Source organism: Bombus huntii, chromosome 2 (assembly GCF_024542735.1).
Source record: "Bombus huntii isolate Logan2020A chromosome 2, iyBomHunt1.1, whole genome shotgun sequence".
Classification (NCBI taxonomy): Eukaryota; Metazoa; Arthropoda; class Insecta; order Hymenoptera; family Apidae; genus Bombus; species Bombus huntii.
In genome coordinates this window covers 21,911,221-21,932,308 of record NC_066239.1, presented here as the reverse complement: position 1 = coordinate 21,932,308, position 21,088 = coordinate 21,911,221, and the positions used below count along the sequence as shown (strand labels likewise).

Here is a 21,088-nt window from a genome sequence, read left to right as displayed (position 1 = left end):
AATATCATAAACAGCAATGTTCTTTCGTTTTTTAAATTCGAAATGCTAAGTAATCTTTGAAATGTTTCCACATTTGATTTTCATTTGAAACTTATATTATTCGATATAAAATCGTGATTCAAGTTTTCATGACAATCTTCTTCGGAATAGTATCTATTTGTTTCAATTAAAATACATACATAAGTACATGAATCGAAATACTGGACTCCGTATAGATATCCATACGAAGAAAAGTTTAAAATACATATGTATACATACATATTTGATTGATCTATAGTAATTATTCATTTTTCGGAAATATGGAATTATATATGTAATATCAATAGATAGAATTCGAGTTTCAAGATATTCAAAGATATTGAAAAGTCACAGGAGAACGACAATGATGTTTATATATATATATATATACATACATCGAATTATTACATATTCCATATACCTGCATATACTAAGTTACGAATTATCTTTTTATTAAGTTACAGTTATAACTACATACCGAGACAGAGGAAAAAAAAAAAAAAAAAAGGAAAGGAAGGTAGGGTATAACATGATTACGTGAAATGTGATGTTTCATATCAATTATTTGATATAATTTGAAGAAGAATGTACCGAATGTTTCCTTATCCTTTTCGTCTTCTTTTTCAAGAAAAAGGAGTTATTAATTTCGGTATATGTGTAAAATTCATATAGGCAAATATTCGGCTTGATGGAAACATAAGTACATACATATGTATATGTATAACTGAGAGATCGTAGTAATAGGAAGCAGTCCTAAAACCAACTTCGCGAATAAAATTACATTTAAAGGGAATCGAAGCATACGTGAAACCAGTGAAATGAAAGCCATATGCGATTACTACATATACGTATTTTCAACTATAAGCAGACTTTGTGAAAATCGAAATCTCTTCTTATGATAATCGACGTATTTCGTGTGTTCATTAAACTTGACTGTATTGCATTTTTGAAAGAAATGTGTTCATTATATAATAAATCTCTTTCTACGTGTATACAGTCGTTCGACGAGAAAGGGTACAAGCGGGTACTTAAAATGAATTTGAAAAAAAAAAGAAACGTTCAAGACTCTTGTAGTTCAAACGGTACAAAACTTTGAATTATTTGATTGTTCGTCTAGCGATCTAAAATATTGTAATATATTTATCTGAGTAGGTTTAGAATGAAATCTTCATCGCGCTTACTTGTGTAAGTGAAGCATTATAAATTGATATAAGTTGTATTAGAACATTGTGTGTCAGTAGGCCATCGTTTGATTATAATAAATCAGTACTTTACATAATCTATTCGTTATTAACTATTCAGTCTGCACTGAATTTAATTAATCTTTAATTAATATATCCATTTATTTGTTCACTCATATGTATGTGTAGGTATTTCCTTAGAATATGTCAATGAAAAATTTCCAAGAAATTTCGATAAAGATTTTTAATACAGTTTCGTGTAGAACGTTACATAACTTAATACGAAATTTCCGCAATTGATGTAACGTTCTTTTCCTTTTTAAATTTCTTATAGTTGCGTAAATATTTATATAAAGGCTTTACAAATTTGAGCATGATCAAACATGTGGTGAAGAGCAAACATAGTCAAAGATATTCGTGCACGGTCTACTCGAAAATAATGCAACTGTACGCGAGTACACCGTACCAAAAAATGACATACACGCGCGCGCGCGCACACACACACATAAATGTATATTTAATTACATATAATAATTTGATAGCTAAATACGATATCAAGAGTCGCACATATCAATCATATTTTTCCAAAAACTATTTGTTATTGCAGTATATTTTTAATTAATAATGTTTTTCATCGTGTGACCCCTGAATAAAAATGAGTAGCTAAATAAATGACCAAGGCATACATACACATGAAACAACCGTGCGTACGTGCACAGCATACCTAACCTTACATTTCTATGTCGAGATACATATGTATAATATTTGAAATGCACGAGCCATTTGAAATGTATGCACTAAGTATATACGTATTTAACGATTGATACAGTAAATAATTGTGCACGTTTGGTGCATCTTTTACCATAAAAAGTAAAAGGATTGCATCTTACTTGCTGCATACGAACGAAAATATTATGTATGTAGTGTATACATGTTTATTTTTGAAGACAATCTAGTCTTTTTATTCAGAAAATGTCTTCACGGATATTTTACAAATGGAAATAAAAGACACAATGGTATTATACTTATAACTGATAATTGAGAAAGAAGATTACAATTTGAATAAAAGTTAGGGAACAACAAAATATATTAAAACTAAAGAAAACTAAAACTAAAGAATTGTAATCGAACGAAATGATAGATTGATGCGCAAATCGACTAATTTAATTAAACGCCATCTCGTGATACGTAGAGGTATCATTTAAAATCAGTAGTTTTCCAGGTCTGTTTCGGCATTCGCTTAAAACGTAATCAACGTACATCAAGAATTGTGACGGGTTACGATTCATCACGATAGTCAGAAATAGGCAAGAGGAGCAAAGAGGACACGTAAAAGATGGCGGAAGCCGTTGTAGACGGGGCAATGTCCCGATTTTTTTGTCACAAATGCAGTATCGAAATTGAACGTTTATTACCTGTAAGTATATTTGTCCTTCTTTTCATATTAATAACTATACTGTTAAACATGACATTATGTGTAAAACCTCAAATTTTTTGTTCCGAGTTGTCCTTTGGTATCACGCGTAAAAGTTCTTTTCCTTCTACCTTCTTTTTTGTTTAATATAAAAAATCGCACTAAACTATCGTCTTTTCAAGTACAATTAATCGCACAAATTATTATTGTCTCATTATCTTCTACATTTTTACTTTCACCATTATGTATCTATATTAAAATCAGTCAACGCTTGAGTATTATAAAAGATAATGTTATTTTAATGTAAAACTCAATTAGATCGAAGAATATTTATTTAAAATGCTCCTATATATAAATCATCTCTCTTATACTTATTTTCTAGATACTTTTTTTAATATGTATACTTAATATTGATCATTGATTTCTTTAGGTAATATATTACTTTATTATTAAACATTGTACAATAAATTACATTAATTGTAACTAATATCTAATCTAAACAAATAAACACAAAAGTTATCGATACTTTATCTATTGATCTTTAAGTATTAAGTCTATAGGTGTATTTTTGACAGATACGCGAGAAGAAACATAGAAAGATTTAAGTTATTTCCTGTATATTATATTTATTCAAATTAATCTACGAAACAGATTGGAATCGTGTTGTAATGACACGAATGATCGTTGTCGATTATAACTTGATATAATGTTTAATCTATTTTCTAGGATTACACGTGTCCAAGATGTTCGAGTGGTTTCATAGAGGAATTAGAAAGCGATAGCAGTGAGAGTGGATCTGGAATGCATATTACTAATGACGCGGATGATGTAAATATTATTTCTCAGTTCATAATAGTAAATAACGTTATAGATGCATTATAGATGAAATGACCATTGTTTTTAAATCTTAATATTTAACTTAATTTGTAACTTCATTATATTTTGATGTATTTCATTATTGTTTTGATCAAATATTTATTATGTAGCTTTGGGAACGTTACGCAGATGTTCCTTTAAGAGGGGAATATGAGACGGAAATCTCCAATCAGTTTGAAACACCGTTTAGTTCTACACCTGTTAGAAATAACGGTCCTGCTGGTAGGAGACGAACTCATTGGTCACGTAATGCTCAAGATACACGTCGTTCTAATAGGTATATCACTTCTAATTTTTTAAAAGCTCACAGCGTTTACACGTTAAAATTTCTAATTAAATAATTAGTGCCATGTATGTATTTTTATGGTAATGATATATTTGATTATTTTAATGTAACGTAAGTGTAAAGTATATTAAAGACAAAAGTTATTTATATAAAAATGAAAATTAATAAACGTAATTAATTTATTACCGACTTCTGCGGTATGTATGGATATGATTGGTTATTTTTATGTTGAACAGCAGTCGTGGACGACAAGAAGTAATGCCTGTGTCTGTAGAGAATTTCATACAAGATTTTATACTTAATCTCTCAGAAGGAGTAGCACAAGCTGCACAACTACCTGTGTATGTATAATATTAATCTTTATTATACATTTATTCTTATTTATCTAATGTATACAAGCATGTATGCATATAATTGCTCAAGTTCAGAAGATTTGCAAGGCAAATCAAATCTTTTAACTTGTATAATATAAAAAAGGAAACCACACACTTTATGTAAAATTATTTTGAAAGAGAGAGAGAGAGAGAGAGATTTGCATGTTATTTATATAGAATATTATCCTGAGTGAATTCAAAAGCAATTTTCCAATTTTAGTTCATCTGCATGTAAAATATTTTTATTTGGCATATAAAACAGGATATCATGGTATTTATTAAGAAAAAAATAAGTATAAGCGTTTTAATAAGAATTTCAATGAAATTAGAATCAAATTTCAGTTAATAGTTTATTTTTAAGTATTACATAGAATATATAATTGTGTATGTAATGTTCACTTTTCTTTATATTTATACATAATATTTTTTAAATAGCATATAAATAGATTAAGCTGATTTATGCGTATATATGTGTATGTTGCTCGTATATGAGCGTATGTTCGTTCATTTTACATGTTTATAATGGATTAAAATTTGAACAATTTCACACAAATAATCACATGCTATGTAGTACTCATTGTTAGAAAGGATGGAAATAACTGAATAAAAGTAGAAGTAACTTGAGAATATGTTACGTAGAAAAGATATTAATAAGCGGTATTAATGGAAATATATAAAAAATGACAATGAAATTTCGAAAAAATTATTATAACGGCTTATATCCTTTATTATAACGACTTTTATTTTCTGTCGAACATTGATTGAATATATATATAATATATACTATATCTTTTGTGTGTGTGTGTGTGTGTGTGTGTGTGTGTGTGCGTGTGTTAATACAAAATACGTTAAATTTATTAATATAAAATATGTTAAATTTATTACGTGAATTCAGGATCATGGATCATAAATTGAAAAATCATTTTTATTTAATTTGTATTGTGCCTTACATTGTTTCCTTGCATTATACCATATGAGTAAACATTAGATATGTATAAATAAACATAGAGAGAAGCACTTAAAAGCTTGTTCACCCAGGATAAAAGTCATTATTGCTTTGTTTGATATTTGGTATTACTAAAATAAAGCACAATAATGTAGATTCAATATTAGACTGTTCTTGGGAAATCCTGGAGATTATGTCTGGGGTCAAGATGGATTAGACGCGATTGTAACGCAATTATTGAATCAAATTGATGGAACTGGACCACCTCCCTTACCGAGAAAACAAATCGATGAAATACCAACTATAACTGTGAGTCAATGTCATGTGGGTGAGTAAAACGTGTACATATGTATATTGTAACTGTAACTCATAATTTAAAAAATTAATCTAAACATTAATAATAAATTATATTTTATAAATTATACATACAGATAGTAAACTTCAATGTTCCGTTTGTTGGGAAGACTTCAAACTTTCTGAACCAGTTAAGCAACTTCCTTGTTTACATCTATATCATACACCGTGCATTGTACCATGGTTAGAATTGGTAAGTTGGAAAAAAATTCGAAGAGTTCAATTTTATTTCGAGGTGGTACAAATGTCTTTTCATGATGTTTTTCTTTCTTTTCTTTTTTTGCATTTAGCATGGTACCTGCCCTATTTGTAGACAGCACTTGGGAAGTCAAAATTCAGCAGAAGTACATCAGGATACCGTAGGACGTAGCTTAGTCGCTCTCTTTAGGTATGTTATTAATATTTTACCTATATAAAGATTAAATTTTTTACTTAGACATAGTGATAACGTAAACATAACGTAACAATTGATATTTTTAAATATATGTAATACATGGAAGTTATACATTTTAAGAATTTGAATATTCACATTATGTAGAAAGTATAAAAGTCTCATAGTTATATCTATTTACTTCTAGGGCAACCAACGAATCAAATAATACTAGAACATCATCACCTTCATCCTCGAGTGGTAATAACTCCAGTAGTAACTCATCGAGTGAGATTTGAGATTGATTATCCTGTCTTAATATTTTCTCTACCCAGCAGGACACGCAAATATACACACACGACATGCGTCTATTTTTCACTTTTTTCAAATTTGTTTCCTGGCACTGTTCACTCGAGCGATGCTCATATATATCAATATTGTATCTCGACACTAATATAAATTTCAAGCTTTATACTTCAATCAACAGTGTAATGTGAATCAAGAAAAAATAACGCAATATAAAATTACAAATTGCATGTGTTGCTTTGCATGAATTATAACGAGATATGAACATTAAGGGTCAAACGAAGACGTGCGTATTTATAGTTGAGATAATCATTGTTGCTATATATATGTATATATTTATTTACGCGCGCGCCTGCATATACACAATTTCATAGTTTGCAAAAATAAGTAAGAAATTTAAGAAGAATGTGTATGTTTCTTTATAAAAGTTTGAATTTGGATGTTTAATAAATTTAAGGTGATTACAACAATGTTCGCAAAATGAGAAACGAAGAAAAAACACTGTAACATAATCTAAGCATAGGAAGTGTGTTATATATAAAAATAATGGAAGAAACGTTAGTGGTTTTAATTGTGTACAGTTTAATTGAAAATTTATGCATCAATTTTCTTTCTGGCACACTCTTCTTTTTTTTTCTTTTTCATTCATATGATCTTGATTTTTTTATGCCGTTTAATTGTAACATACATGTACGAGTGTTTCTTTGAGTTTTAAGAATTGTCAAAAAGTTAGCCATTAATATTCTTATTTACATTCTTTTCTTGAAACTAAGTGTTTGCACCAGTATTGTACTACAAATTGTTATCGATATATTTCATTTTATTTTGATCGTTAACAAATATCCTATAGAATTTGTGCTGGTGCATGAAATACACGCAAGAATTGGTTATGAAACAAAATTACAGAGATATTACAATGGAAGTTGTGAGAAATGGAAAAGTAGAATGGATCATGATATTTGTGTACTTGTTTGAAGTTGTACTTTCTTTCTCAAATACGGTTATATACTATCCTATATAATTTATGTTACTCTTCTCATCATAAAATCGAGCATAAATATATTACATTAACTATTAGCGCAATAAACGAATTGTTTATTTATCATTGAATTGACATGGGTTTGGTACAGATGCAAATTTGATCGTTCGTAATTCGCAGCTGATAATCAGCTGAAATAAGTATCATAGATATATGAATAAAGTAGAGAATGTGAATAGCATTTAGATACGGATATGTATCATGTTAAACTTTATAGATTTCAATATAGTATACAATACAGGTAATAATTATCTGCAATATCAATATACATATAAACACTTCTTCAATTTGCCATATTACGTCATATACGTGTAATAAATTATAGTGTTGCTGTTCTTATAGATCAATGAAATTTGATTTGTTTGCACAGTATATATAATAAGATATAAAGAGTTCATTAATTCTTTATGTTGTCTGTTTTTAAATATGATAAGTGGAAAATTGATGAAACATTGTAATTGGGAAAAAGGATAATGTATTCAATTTACATAACTAAATATTATCTAATTGCAAAAGATTGTAAACAAACTTGAAAATAAATAAATGGTTTTTGTTGAAAAAAATCTAACTGTTACAGATATTTAACAGATAACATAAACTATATATATATATATAAACTATATAAACTATATATATATATATATATATATATATATATATATTCTATATATATATAGAATACAAGTATAATGGCGATAATAGTAGTATCAGTAAATAGTATTAATAGGACTATCTTATTTGAGAAATATTCTGCATGCAATTAAATGTATATATAGGAGTTGTATAGATATTTTTAGTAAGCAGTATTCAAAATTGAGAATTCTATTAGATTATTATTAAAATACTGAACAATTTTCATCTATATTCCTTATTTTTATACGAACGATCCTAAATATTAGAAGATCTATTGTCTATATTATTAATAAAGTTATGCCAATTCATATATGTATAGGTCAATCAGTATGTGATTCACATACGCGCATGCGTGTATGCGATATACATACGATGCGCTATGCATAGATGAGTATAGTATCTTTGTGATAATAAAGTAATTCTTATAAAGTGCTGTAAAATAATGAAGTGATCATTATAAATATAACAATAAAAACAGAAAGAATGAACAAGTTGATATCTTAAAAGTTATTAAATCAGGATATGGTTACACAAGTTGTACAGTAAGAAAATAGGCGCAAAAAGAAATAGATAGATTTAGATGCAAAGTGTATTCAAACTAACATAGCAGATCGCTTCGCATAGAAGAAAGGGGGAAAACTCATGTTGATTTAAAGTTATATGAATTGTTTAAATTTTGAGTAGAATATGTTAGTAACATAAATAATGTTACAAATATAAGATTATCTTCCGTTTCTAACGTAAAATCAACCTTAAAACTTTCATCCTTACAAACTTAAATGAAATATGGATCATAACCAAGAGAATAGGGTTTGATCTATTTCTATAAAGAAAAAAATAGAAGGCACTTTTATGTTGTTCAGTTTACACGTACGTGTACATCAAGTGAAATGAATAATCTGATACATGTTTGTAATATTCGCAAGGGATGGCTGAAAAGGAGGCAAAGATTGAATACGTGACAGAACCTTGCCCTATTAAACCTCGTAAAATAGGTCCACAGAACATAGTATTACGCCTGAAACGTCGGGAAACATTTGGTTGTTCTTATCCAGGAACACACGTACACTGTGCTAGACAATTTTATCAAAATGTATTTCCAAATTTCACTGTTATGAATGTGGAGAAACCTCCATGTTTCCTTAGGAAATTTAGTCCTGATGGTCGTTATTTAATAGCATTTAGCGCAGACCAAACTTCTATAGAGGTTTATGAATATCGTGGTGCATCTGCGGCTGCTGATTTATTAGCAAATTGTGAAGGCGAATATATTGGTCATAAGAACGACGAATGTAGTTTCCAAATTAGAAGGAACATTTTTAGTCGATTTTTTAAGGTGTATTGTATTAATTTTAATCTTTTAATATCATAGCTTCATTTATGAATGATCAATTTTTATTAACTAAAATAAATAACAAGATTTATTACAATATTTATAGGCTAAATGGATTGTTAATGTGGTTCAAAGTAATGAACAGTTGAACAGAGAATGCAGTTTATTTACAGACGATGGCCGGTATGTAATTGTTGGTTCAGCTGCACATATTCCAGATGAATTGAGACCACATTTTTATCAGGTAAAGATGTTATCATATGGCTATTAGTTCTTAAATTATCAAGGATTGATAATATTAAATTTTATTCTTTAAGATTTATTCTAACAATGAAGCGCTGACTCCAAATCCTAGATCACCTCTTGAAGATTATAGCTTACACCTTGTCGATTTACACGGAGGGAAATTGTGTGATACTAGACATTTTAAAGTAGATAAAATATATTTGTCTCATAATCAAGGCAAGCATAATCTTAATTAAATATTGCTCATGAATAACGTGTCTATTTCATTTATTCAAATCAATCAACAAACATTTTTATTTATGTAGGTCTTTACCTTTATAAAGATATATTGGCAGTACTGTCTGTACAACATCAAACCATTCATATATTTCAAATCCTTGATGGAATGTTTATCAATGTTAGAACAATAGGAAGGTACCACTTCTATAAAAAGACATTTTTTGTTTTAAATTTATTTTAGTAACTATTGTTGCATTATCAATAACTGACTTTGGTTGGAAACAGGTTTTGTTTAGAGGATGATGCGTATTTGGTCAGAAGTGCATGTCCAGGAGTGAACTGTCGTCCGTTTAGAGATGTCACAATAAACTGTCTTAAACATAAATTATTAGTTTATTTGTACAAAAGGGCGGCATATATTAGCGATACAACAAAGGATCCATATGAGTTGAGACGTTTTTATCAATATTTTGACCAAGTATTGTATAAAATTTGAATACGTTTATTATAAAAATCTTAAGCATAATGGTGCTCTGAATATATGTTATCATAATAAATTAATGTTTCAGTTAAACGCATTACGAATGTGGAAAATGCAGTTATTAGATACAAATCATGTTCTTGTGAGATTCGCAAGTGAAGAAGTGGCGACGCTTCAAGCAAACGAACCTAATGTACAACCTGCACTTCTGGTAGTTTATGATATGGTCACTGCTAAAATATTAGCTGCATATGATAACACATCCACACAATTATTAACACAATTTGAAAACTTCAGTGATTTCTTCAGGAATGCTAGAATGAGTGGTGATTGTCAGTATATGTGTTCTCCATCTAACAATATATATGCAAGGTATAATATTCACGAGAGTACAGTGTAATATACAGGATATCCCAGTATTGTGAAACAAGATTAAATGTGTGTGTGTGTGTGTATACACATAGATTTTTCATCATTTTCGAAATATGGAAATATTTTATTTCGGATGCCAATGTTCAATTCTTGTTGTTCGAACGCCCAAAGAACTGAACATTCCCTTTCGCATACACATATACTTTAGTCATATAATTTAGGGACACTCAACGTAATTATCAATCAAATATAGTAATGTTTCAAAGTACGATTCAAGGTGTTTCACATAATGTGACAACTCTCGGCAATTGGCGTCACTCATGTGAGTTAACACCAGAACACTAGCGCTTTGATGCTTAAAGCAACAAATGGTGTGCCATCATTTTGATACGTGAAAAGTGAAATTTTTATAATTTTTATTTCATTACAATGTAAGAATTGTTAATAATTTGGCGAGATTTTTCTGATTTCAATTAAACTGACCAAAGTCGAACTTCACTTTTAGAATTAGAATTACCAGAATTTTTGAATGAGGAAAATTTGAGGATTCGCTGTGCTAAAAATTATAAAAATATAAACCTATCTGCGCATATATGCAAAAACAGAAGAAATAGTTTGTTTAATTTGCACAGGATAAAAAAATCAGTTGCAATCAAATTATAGATGACACGCTATATAACTCGACGTTTCAATCTTCACTTGGTTATTTTTTTGGGAAAGGCTATTGTACTTTCAAATGTTCAAATAACTATCTTCTCATCTATTCCTATTTAACTATCAATAATTCTTTAAATAATTCGATTTATGACTTATTTATGGTTTTATATTATATATATTATATTATATTAGTTAGAAAAATGTCGCTGGATCATTAACACTTTCTATGTTGTGAGAAAAAAAAGGGAGTTATATAAATTTCATTTTTTACAGATAGTATCGTTTTCATTCTTATTGCCTGTCCTTTTGGACGTCGCATCCAGCGTGACCAAGTTCGAGCAATTACTGATAAGGAAATGCGCCAGTGGTGTGCAAAAATACCATACAGTTTTCAAAAATATTTAAAAAATAGTATTAATCCATAATTTTATTACAGATTGTTACAACAGAGATTTAAACAAACAATAATAAGTGCCAGATACGGTGGTGTTACAGAAGCTACGAAAAGATTACTTGCTCAATTGCCTATATGCGCTCAATCCTACTCTAGTTCTCCGTACCTTGACTTATCCCTATTTTGTTACGATGACAAATGGGTATCTATGATGGAGCGTCCCAAAGCTTGTGGCGAACACCCTATACGGTATAGTTTCCATTTGACTTTTGATATTTCTGGGAATTACTTGCTAAATCTATGAAATGTATAAATTTCATATGAAAAATTGCCAAGGGTTATTAAAATTACTTCCACGTATATATATGTTAATATGTTGTTCTTTTTGTAATGATAATTGATACTTAAACGCAATTATTTAATGCTATTAATGCTGTTACATTATTTTTAAAGGTTTTACGCTCGTGATTCTGGTCTTTTAAAATTTCGAATGTATGCGGGAATGTTAGGTCGTACAACACCTACAGCTGCGAGACGACTAGTTGCATTTACCTTCCATCCAACAGATCCATTTGCTATTTCTGTTCAACGAACAAACGCAGAATACATCGTCAGTTTTCATGTTAGGCACGTTTAACTTTTCATCGAAGTATTTCAACGTATTACATTTTTCCGATGAATACGATCTCATTGTACAGTTTCAATAATAATCTTAACTTTTCCGAACTGAAGAATTATTAAAAAAAGTTGATGTATATGTAAATAATTTTATTACGAAAGTACGATTAATTGGATTTTGTACTTCGTTGATACTTCCCTTACTCTTCATTAACAGTAGAGCTTCGTATAATCTTGGATATAACATTCTATGTTCTATAGTCCTCAGTATAATAAATATACGTTATATAACTTTCACAAGTTACGCATACATTATATGAAACTGTTGTCAGCCATTCTTCTATTAATGAAGCAATTTCAAATGATCAAGGTATTAAGCCATTTGGAAATATGTAATTTAGTGTTACAATATTTTGTTATATACTGACTGATATTAAATTTAAATGTCGAAATCTTTTTGTTACACGAATTTTAAAAATTTGAAAGTACCATACATGTAATAAAAGTATGTACATTATAACGAATAAGTTAAAGTCTTTATTATGTGCCTAAGTATTTAATTGCACCGTGATATTTTCCTCTCTGTTATAATCTAATATAAGAGGTAAAACTTTATATTCTTCAAAATTTAATATTTTTAGAAATTGTTATACCGTTTAGAATGCAATCAACTATTCAATGCGTATTTGAATTAATAGGGTCAAATATATTTTATATTTTCATGGATATAATTTCACATTCAAATTTGAAGTCTTTTTATTTGAATAAAATTATCTACAAAATTGTGCGTGTACACTTCAGCCGACTACACATGTAACTGCATACTTGAGCGTTATTTATTATTTTACACGCACAAATTTATTATACAAGCATACTTGAATAGTGCCAGTGTATATGCTTGAATTATGTCATCGAAAGACGAGGTGAAGGCTGATTATACGTATAAACAAGACAGTTTCACCTGTTATCATGCCGAAGGCCGGAGACCAAAAGTAATTATATTACAAACGAATCTTACAAACGAATTTTAACACTGTCCTGCCGAAACACAACCAGCCGCTATATGGTTAAATACAGCAGCTTTCGGTTCGTTTTTATGGCTTTATATCTACGTCATGGGGTACAAAAAATGTAATTATGCCCTATTATCGAGTTCGATTAGTGTTAACAAAATATGTTGGTCTGCCGAGTATTGGATCTCGTCCAGCTACCATGATCCTCTGGCAAACTATAAACAAATTGACTTTTTACAGCCAGCTAGTTACGTCATTATCGAGTACAAGGTCGTAATAAAGCTCATATTAAAATTTATAATGCCCACTTTACTTTGGTAAATTTACTTAATGCATATGTATATCTGATACGATCGAATTGCAATGGTACGCGTTCTTCAATTCGCTAAATCTGATATGGTAAAAACGTTCTTTTTATATCGTAAAGATACCATACCCAAGTATCCTTTCTTTTTCTCTGTTAGTATCACATTCACAATTACACATATTACCATATAAATTCTTTAAATAAATATTTTCGTATAGACAATTTTAATATCTGATGTTGTTTGATATAATCTGACGTATCTAAGGTAAAATAAATAGGAAGTAGAGTAGAGCAATTAATGGGAAATATACAGCGCCATCTATTCTGTACGCTATACTATGATGCTGTACCGATTCTAAAGGGGGACGTATTGAAATGCTTGAAGAAGACATACGAAGCCATGCTGGATTTTGTATAAAGTGAAGTGCTTGATAGTTACACTTGATGTCTTTTATATGCATATTTGTAATCGAATAAATAGAATTTTGGATTTTCGCGTATATATGGTTCAATACATAAAGAAGAGAAAGATGTGGTAAAGGAAGAATCGATTTTCGATAATTTATGATCTTTCTATGCGAAGACGGCCAGTTTATATTACTTTGACCCCAAACACGTAACTTAAAACTCTGTAGGTAATTTCTGTAAAGTTGGTACTCGTTTTGTAATTATGATATATGTAATTAATACATGGTGCATTTGTATTGATGCATTGTATATATTGTAATTGAAAATTATATTCTGAGGGTTATTTGCACGTACGTATTATATTGTATTGTATTATTATATATGGTATGTGCGTCGATCGGAACACAAGTTACATATACATATACATATACCATATTCTAAGATGACGGAAAAATATATAAAGATCTAATTTCAACTAATTTTGAGCTTAAACTTTAGAAATTAACTGGAATTTAAAAGAATTACTATGCAAAATATTGTACGAATAGAACATTATTACTTTTAAAATGAACAGTATATAGCATTTCAAAATTTATATTGCATCTTAAATATCTAACTTTTTGTTTTGTTGCAGTGTCATAGAATGGAGATTATCTGTATTTTGGAAGAAAATCGCGCTTGGACAAATCATTCGTAATGGTTAAAACGTGTCATGAAATAATTTAAATATCGATTTAATATTGATATTTCCTAGTAGTTATTACTATTTGTCTACACATATGTAGAAATAGAAATTTATAACCATATGGGGTTGTGAATGAAAGAACTTTTCTCTATATATATTTACATGCTAATCTTTATGTTTAAAACATATCGAATGTAATTACGTTTGATGATTGTACGGCTGTTGCAAAAATGAATATTGATAAGTCTACAGAGAATTACGAGATGGATCAAAAATGCTTTATAGCATGGAGCCCTCTAGAAAAGAACGATTTCTCATTTAAACATAGATATATAACATGTAGTAGATCAGTTCCACATAAAAGCAAACGTCTTGCTAAGTACAGGCTGAGTCGATCCTTGAATTTTGATGCGAGTGCCTGTAATTCCAATTCAGAAAACAGTTCTTTCGAGGAAGACAAACATTTATCTAGATCTGCTAAGATAATGAGAGCTTTAAATTTCAATAGTAGTCCTTCCTATTATGGAAAAACAAAAATCAAAAAGTCATTAAATTTTAATTTAACTCCTAGTCCAAAAAGTTTTAGGCACGCGAAGAAAGGTATACGAAAGTCTTTGAGCCTGAACTTTAGTTCTCCTCTGTCTGTTCCTAATAAATTTTTGAATATCAATGACAATCCTAGCGACTCGGCAAATAGTACTTTATTATTTTCATCCTCTGATTCAATTGACGAAAACCAAAATGAGACACCATTGCAACAAAGTACAAAGGAGCATGAAATGCTGCATTACTCTACACCTAATGCGAAGTATACTAGAAAATCGTCATGTCATTCAGCAAGTTTTACACCATTACTACGTAGTCGATTGAAGGAAACCATCGACAACATTGTTTATGTCGCTGCGACACCCAATTCGCAGTCATTAAAACGTGTCAAAGGCAGAACAAAATATACAAATAATATTACCATGAATACTTCGAGGAACCTTCTTCATGAATTTCACGATAAAGATGACAATAGATCGTGCACACCAAAAAATCTAATTTGTATAATTCCAGAAAGTATGAGTGCTATTAAAAGAAGTCACAAGAAGGTAAGGAAAGAGAACTCGAGAATATCTTTCTCTTAGTTAATAGCTTTTGTCTCTTAAGAATTAAAAATAAATAGTTATATTGTTTATGCATTAACTCGAAGTTATCACTAATTTGTACATTGTAATATTATACACAGGAAAGATCGTCAAGGCGCAGCGATGGCTATACAACACAATTTACAGATAGTTTTGTAAAAAACGAGAGCGTACTTCAAGATAGATTTAGTCAATATAGTAAACAGATTGATCAGTTTCAAGATTCTAGATCGGATATAGAGCAATGTGCTAATAGAAGTTCTAATGAATTGGTATTGAGCCACTCCGAAGATGATATGTCAGATACAGGTTCACTTTTTGACTACACAGAAGAACAGAAGCATATTTTCGAGGAATCTAAAAAAGTATCTGAGTGGAAGTCGAATTATACTAGTGTTATACCCAAAATAGATAAATTTGATGCTAAAGTAAAATTGGAGGAGAGTGCGGACAGTTTTTCGAGAGCTGACACTTCTGATCGTAGCAATATGGATGCAAGTAATTTATGTAACGAAAATATCGATTTGGCTGGTAGATCGGTAACTCCGGAGCCAGTGAAAGAAACCGTGTCAGAATCGCAGAAGTCCGTTACTCCTGAGAATCGTATCAACATTTTACAAACAATCAGTAAAGATTCCATAAAAAAGTCTCATAAAAAAATTAAAGATAATAATAAAAGGAGATTGTTCAGTCCAAAAGTTTTACAAGATAAACTCGATGCTACGGAAAAACAAGAGAATGCAAAATGTTCGGAAAACTTTGAACAGTATGAAAGTACAGAAGAAAATAAAATATCCGTAGAGGTGAATAATCCTGATGTATCAAGAGACGAGCGATCATCTACTCCTGACAAGGTGAGTTCTAGCAGACTTTTATTGTCGCAATTTAGTTCTGTCAAAAAGTCCCATAAAAAGGACAAGCATAACAAAATATTATGTGGATTTTTAAAACGACAAGAATACTTCAATAAAGATATGGATTTAGTAACGAATAACAAATACGAGCAACGAACATTTAATGATGAAATATCCGAATGTAAAAACAGCATTGAAGATTTTCCTTCGGATTTAGATGTTGTTAGAAATATTGAGGATTCTACATCTTTAGTGGCATCTGCCAGCTTAAGTTCTTCTCTGGATAAATTATCTCCGAGCAAAAGGAAGAAGCCACAGAATATATCGCTGGATCATGAGAAAAATGTGTCATATGATTTCGAACTACAAGAATTGGATACATCGAAAGAAGAATTTAAAATTTTCACGCCTCTTAAAAGGAAAAGATCATTATTTGCATTTACAGTTGCTAAGGAATATACGCATTTTTACGATTTAGCATCTGAAAAAAATGAGCGTTCGGATGACACTGTGGGGAGCATTAGCTTTTCACGGTGTTTAACACCTGTACTAAATTTTCCGAATAGTTGCGTAAAGTTAGAAAAAGATGATATAATAACAAAGTCCGATGACAGTGCTGACAATGGAAATGTAGAGGAGGTATACGATTCGAATTGCGATTCGAACGATGTAACAGGCAGATTGACTCCAAGAAATATGTCAACTACAGAATTGTATCCTAATCTGGATTCCATTAAAAAATCTCACAAAAAGAATAAACGTGGAAACAGCTCACGAAAAATGTTCAATGCAATGAAAAATAAGCATTCCATAGATGAGAAACATGAGACATCATTAGAAAGTGTTGCGAATGAAATGTATAATCCATTAGAATTTTCAAATGATTGCGTTATCGCTGATGATGTGATCAATAAGCCGATGTACGACAAATCGGTCAATAACGTGGAAAATTTGATGAACCATACGACTGATGATAATCAGAATTGTCCAAGTACCAGCGCGGAAAATATATCAACGACCGTGACACCACCGAATTATTTAAAGACGAAAGCTTATATGAAGTTGTTACAGGAAACTTCTATCAAACGATCACATAAAAAGAATCGAAATAAAAGGAAACAAGAATTGGTAGTCGATACGAACGAGTTATCGGACGATGGATCAATATTTGGCGATGAAGAGAAGTCATGTTTCATCGAAGATAGATCCGCGCATGATTAATAATAATCGAGTTGATGAAACGATTCTATACGATACGTTTTTAAATGTAGCCTACTGGTAAGTGCAGCTGTAACGATTCATGCTTACGATCATTACATAACGTGTACGTTGAAACCAGCTTATAAACATTTTGTACAAGAAGCGTTTGAGAACCTTGCAGAATTATTTTTGTAACTAGAAAGTGTACATTTAACTAAATCTTAAAACTTTGTTCGGTTCAATTCAATCATTATCTGTAATATGATCTTTGTTTTTCGTTCTATAAAATTTCTAGTGTGTAACATCATACGAGCTGCATCGCGTACATCATCTATATAGGTATATGTAATTAGTTTACTATTGGATATACATTTATTAGAAGCGCTCGTGTTATATCGTGGAATCGAACGCGTGCACTGTGTATCAGAAAAGTGTCAACCTATGATAATACTACACAGCCGTGTTACACGTTTCTATATTATTATGTGAATTGAAATTGAATTATTTATATTGATTCTATGACCCTTTGTTTTCGAAATTTTACTTGCTTTTATATGATTACCTATTCTAATATATCCTTTATTATTACATATATGTATTTCTCGGATATGTTGTTAATAATGATATATGTATATGTAAAGTAATACAGTATAGAAATAAGTAGGATCTCCTTCTTATCCTTGTTAGTTGTTTCTCTAATATCTGCAACATTAGTCTCGTACAAATTTCGTTTATTTTCGTTAAATCATTTGTTCGATTCATCGTTTCGGATAAATATAATATAGTATCTTGTAAAACGTCACATTTTATATTGACAATGCACGATATCAGTAATTGTTACAATATTTGCTTATGTTAAGGGTGTAAGAAGATTTATTAATTAAGCTAAGTACGACAGTTGTTATAACGACATCTCGAAATTGACATTAACGCTAGTATATATATTTCTTTCCTTTTCTCTGTTCCTTTTCTTTATTGAATTTGTCATTTTTTATTTTTTCTGTCCTCGTTCGTGCTTTCCTTCCTTTCCCATTTTAACAATCTTACTAATTTTAAATACATCTTATTAACTGGTACTACTAGGTAATAGTAAGGAAAATAAAATAAAACTGATAAAATAATAATAAATAGTAAAACAACGAGGGGTAAACTTGAAAGATATTCATCTTTGTGGCAATATGCGCGTGCATTATGATACTGTGTATAGTACATATATGATGGTGATACAACGTAGAAATGAACATTGTGCAATTGTGCATTAAGTTCGAGTTTCTCGCTTGTATTCTCGCCTATAATGTCTTCCTTTTCGAATGTGTACACGCGACGTGAGAACGAGATTAAGATAGTATTAACTACACTCAACGAGTAAATCTTCGAATATAAATTAATATACGTGATTTGTACATGATAAAAGAACTGTAAAGGACGATGTTTAGCCTACTTAAGTACGAATCTCATTTGCGTATGCACAAATTTGACGTAAGATTTCTTCCAATTAGTATCAGCCGTTTTAATGAAAAAGCAACCGATATCGTACAAAGTTTATGGAACTTGAAGCTTATTCCTTGAATTCTATTTCTATGAGATTTGAAATAAATATCGATATAAACGCCTGCATATAGCGTATAATTTCGAACCTTTGAACGTTATATACGCGCGAGTAATGTAATTGACTTTTGGATTAGAAATAATAAACGACTGAATTGTTTACTGTTCGGACATCTTTGCGACGATAATCGTAAGTTATACCTATTTTCCATTAAATTTTAATGACAATTTATATAAATACGTAAGTTATGTTTATCTGCGCTTGGCATCTCAATGTTGAGTTATTTGATCATAAGGTGACTTCGATGTAATGTCTTAGGTCAAGATTTTTTATAATCTCGCATTTCAAATAAATTGTTTGAATACCACGTTGAAACTGAATGCAAAATAAATAAAGTAAGGAGTAATAACAATAAAATCTATAGTAAGTAATATCAGTATTTTTCTTTCTTTTTTCACCTCACAAAATCGATTAGCAATCGCTGTTGCAAGATTAATTTGCTTCTAGTTGAAATCTTAATCTGCCTGCTGAGAAACCTTTAAGAAAAGTTTTAAAAGTTTCATCTTCGTTTACAGTTTACATCTATCTTGCAACATCATTCGTCATTTTTCCCATTGTATTATTATCGCAATTTTCTTATTGTTCTAAGATGAAAATTCGTTGCATCATTAACGTTGTTGATATTTTCATGCGACACAATTATGTTAGAAATCTCAACTAAGTTAAACTTAACCGCTTAAAAAGATTTACGTGATACTTTCAATCAGGCCATTTTTTTGAAGCATGGTATATAGTAACATTGTTATATTATTGATATGATTTACAACTTGTCAACCATTTATAGTTAATAAATTAAAGTATTTAAAATAAAAATTTTTATCGGACGTGCTACTTGAGAATGCACGAAATCTCGAGAGCTCGTCTCTCGATCTCGATCTCGATCTCGATCTCGATCTCGATCTCAATTCAATGCTAACGCATACGCTGCTGCAACGGACGTAGAATTATAGGCAGAATTCGCTGTAGTGGTATCGGCAGTGTTTTCCGAATATCTCGGAAGATTAGGGTCGATCATAGGGTCGAAATATATTCGAAAATCATCGAAATCGTCGAGGGAGTGATCTTTCGGCGACGATCGTTCGCTCAATTTTCCGATCAATGTGTCGAATACGAATCGATAACGAAGGAAGAATCGATGGAGAAATCATTGGATAATCACTGATAATGAAAAGAATCGCACTGTAATTTGTAAATGAGTTATGTACTGACAAAGAGACGCACGTCCGTACCACTTAACTAACAATAAGAGTTAAGCTCGCGCGCGAGTGCCAGTCGGATGTTCCTTATACATTATATGCACTTATACCCGGTGACATAGGTTAGCCGAAGGTGATGATTTTTGCCGATGTGATGAGAAGTGATCTTTTCATTATAACAGAATCATACTTGATAATTTAAAGATTTGTATGGTAAGTCGACGCTTCCAACAATTTATTACAATAATTATTTTTACAATTTTTGTATTTTTTGATTTAGAAGCGTGTTAGCGTCACTTTAAATATTAAATGCCGGTTTATGAGAAAAATTTTATACTGGTCAACTAGAATGATCACCCATTCTAAAGGGGAAAGAACTGACATATATATATATAATATTTCAATTTGTAATAATTACAGATTATCCGGTAGGGTTTCGTCTATTTGAACCAGTGGTGCGACAACTACTTACGTCCTTGCTGCTTATGATTTTTTGTTCATATAATATTTAGAGTAGTTCGCGTTCAGATAAACGAGTTCGAGAAGTTGAACGACCAGAAGTTTACTTA

At 30.3% G+C, this 21,088-nt stretch overlaps 4 protein-coding genes and 1 long non-coding RNA gene across 14 annotated transcripts in view; 4 read left to right on the top strand and 1 right to left on the bottom strand.

The window, feature by feature from the left end:
* Positions 1 to 2,066: 2,066 nt before the first annotated feature.
* Positions 2,067 to 7,235, top strand: LOC126873108 (E3 ubiquitin-protein ligase RNF126). Of its 5 annotated transcripts, XM_050633654.1 has the most exons (9): positions 2,067 to 2,215; positions 2,422 to 2,616; positions 3,340 to 3,441; positions 3,600 to 3,766; positions 4,012 to 4,116; positions 5,251 to 5,423; positions 5,527 to 5,642; positions 5,740 to 5,837; positions 6,028 to 7,235. In XM_050633654.1, exons 2-9 carry the CDS (start codon positions 2,536 to 2,538, stop codon positions 6,116 to 6,118), a joined length of 933 nt encoding a protein of 310 aa, XP_050489611.1. In that variant the 5' UTR covers positions 2,067 to 2,215; positions 2,422 to 2,535; the 3' UTR covers positions 6,119 to 7,235. The 5 variants fall into 5 exon arrangements, with proteins under 5 accessions (XP_050489611.1, XP_050489602.1, XP_050489628.1 ...); XM_050633645.1 differs by lacking the exon at positions 2,067 to 2,215 and having other exon boundaries at positions 2,257 to 2,616; XM_050633671.1 differs by lacking the exon at positions 2,067 to 2,215 and having other exon boundaries at positions 2,259 to 2,616; positions 5,263 to 5,423.
* On the bottom strand, positions 6,748 to 7,978 carry LOC126873205 (uncharacterized). Its single transcript, XR_007692333.1, has 2 exons — positions 7,847 to 7,978; positions 6,748 to 7,781 (listed from the first exon to the last, which is right to left on the bottom strand). It is a non-coding gene; the product is annotated as an uncharacterized LOC126873205 (long non-coding RNA).
* Positions 7,979 to 8,179: 201 nt separating this feature from the next.
* On the top strand, positions 8,180 to 12,660 carry LOC126873033 (DET1 homolog). Of its 4 annotated transcripts, none has more exons than XM_050633480.1 (8): positions 8,180 to 9,133; positions 9,237 to 9,374; positions 9,448 to 9,592; positions 9,682 to 9,790; positions 9,881 to 10,073; positions 10,165 to 10,287; positions 11,379 to 11,472; positions 11,542 to 11,602. In XM_050633480.1, exons 1-8 carry the CDS (start codon positions 8,726 to 8,728, stop codon positions 11,571 to 11,573), a joined length of 1,242 nt encoding a protein of 413 aa, XP_050489437.1. In that variant the 5' UTR covers positions 8,180 to 8,725; the 3' UTR covers positions 11,574 to 11,602. The 4 variants fall into 4 exon arrangements, 3 of the variants coding, with proteins under 3 accessions (XP_050489437.1, XP_050489421.1, XP_050489410.1); XR_007692279.1 differs by having other exon boundaries at positions 8,183 to 9,133; positions 10,165 to 10,448; XM_050633453.1 differs by lacking the exon at positions 11,379 to 11,472 and adding an exon at positions 11,953 to 12,660 and having other exon boundaries at positions 8,186 to 9,133; positions 10,165 to 10,448; positions 11,542 to 11,748.
* Positions 12,661 to 12,798: 138 nt separating this feature from the next.
* LOC126872990 (uncharacterized) lies at positions 12,799 to 19,694 on the top strand. Of its 3 annotated transcripts, none has more exons than XM_050633353.1 (3): positions 12,799 to 14,068; positions 14,480 to 15,624; positions 15,762 to 19,694. In XM_050633353.1, the coding sequence occupies exons 2-3, from the start codon at positions 14,761 to 14,763 to the stop codon at positions 17,733 to 17,735; spliced, it is 2,838 nt and encodes a 945-aa protein (XP_050489310.1). In that variant the 5' UTR covers positions 12,799 to 14,068; positions 14,480 to 14,760; the 3' UTR covers positions 17,736 to 19,694. The 3 variants fall into 3 exon arrangements, with proteins under 3 accessions (XP_050489310.1, XP_050489301.1, XP_050489318.1); XM_050633344.1 differs by having other exon boundaries at positions 12,799 to 14,072; XM_050633361.1 differs by having other exon boundaries at positions 12,799 to 14,195.
* A 465-nt stretch (positions 19,695 to 20,159) lies between these two features.
* LOC126878250 (dynein axonemal heavy chain 1-like) overlaps positions 20,160 to 21,088 on the top strand; it is a 55,352-nt gene continuing 54,423 nt past the window's right edge. The window contains 1 exon segment of the mRNA XM_050640838.1: positions 20,160 to 20,732. The gene's annotated coding sequence lies outside the window, so the exon portion shown is untranslated.

What these genes read in the sequence shown, in the direction of transcription:
- LOC126873108 (XM_050633654.1), top strand. Translation starts at nt 2,536, where the DNA reads ATGGCGGAAGCCGTTGTAGACGGGGCAATGTCCCGATTTTTTTGTCAC. An exon ending in AAATTGAACGTTTATTACCT is followed by an intron (nt 2,617 to 3,339) that starts GTAAGTATATTT and finishes TCTATTTTCTAG; the next exon opens with GATTACACGTGTCCAAGATG. An exon ending in TTGTACCATGGTTAGAATTG is followed by an intron (nt 5,643 to 5,739) that starts GTAAGTTGGAAA and finishes TTTTGCATTTAG; the next exon opens with CATGGTACCTGCCCTATTTG.
- LOC126873033 (XM_050633453.1), top strand. Translation starts at nt 8,726, where the DNA reads ATGGCTGAAAAGGAGGCAAAGATTGAATACGTGACAGAACCTTGCCCT. An exon ending in TGAGACCACATTTTTATCAG is followed by an intron (nt 9,375 to 9,447) that starts GTAAAGATGTTA and finishes TTATTCTTTAAG; the next exon opens with ATTTATTCTAACAATGAAGC. An exon ending in ATATTTGTCTCATAATCAAG is followed by an intron (nt 9,593 to 9,681) that starts GCAAGCATAATC and finishes TTATTTATGTAG; the next exon opens with GTCTTTACCTTTATAAAGAT.
- LOC126872990 (XM_050633353.1), top strand. Translation starts at nt 14,761, where the DNA reads ATGAATATTGATAAGTCTACAGAGAATTACGAGATGGATCAAAAATGC. An exon ending in TTAAAAGAAGTCACAAGAAG is followed by an intron (nt 15,625 to 15,761) that starts GTAAGGAAAGAG and finishes TATTATACACAG; the next exon opens with GAAAGATCGTCAAGGCGCAG.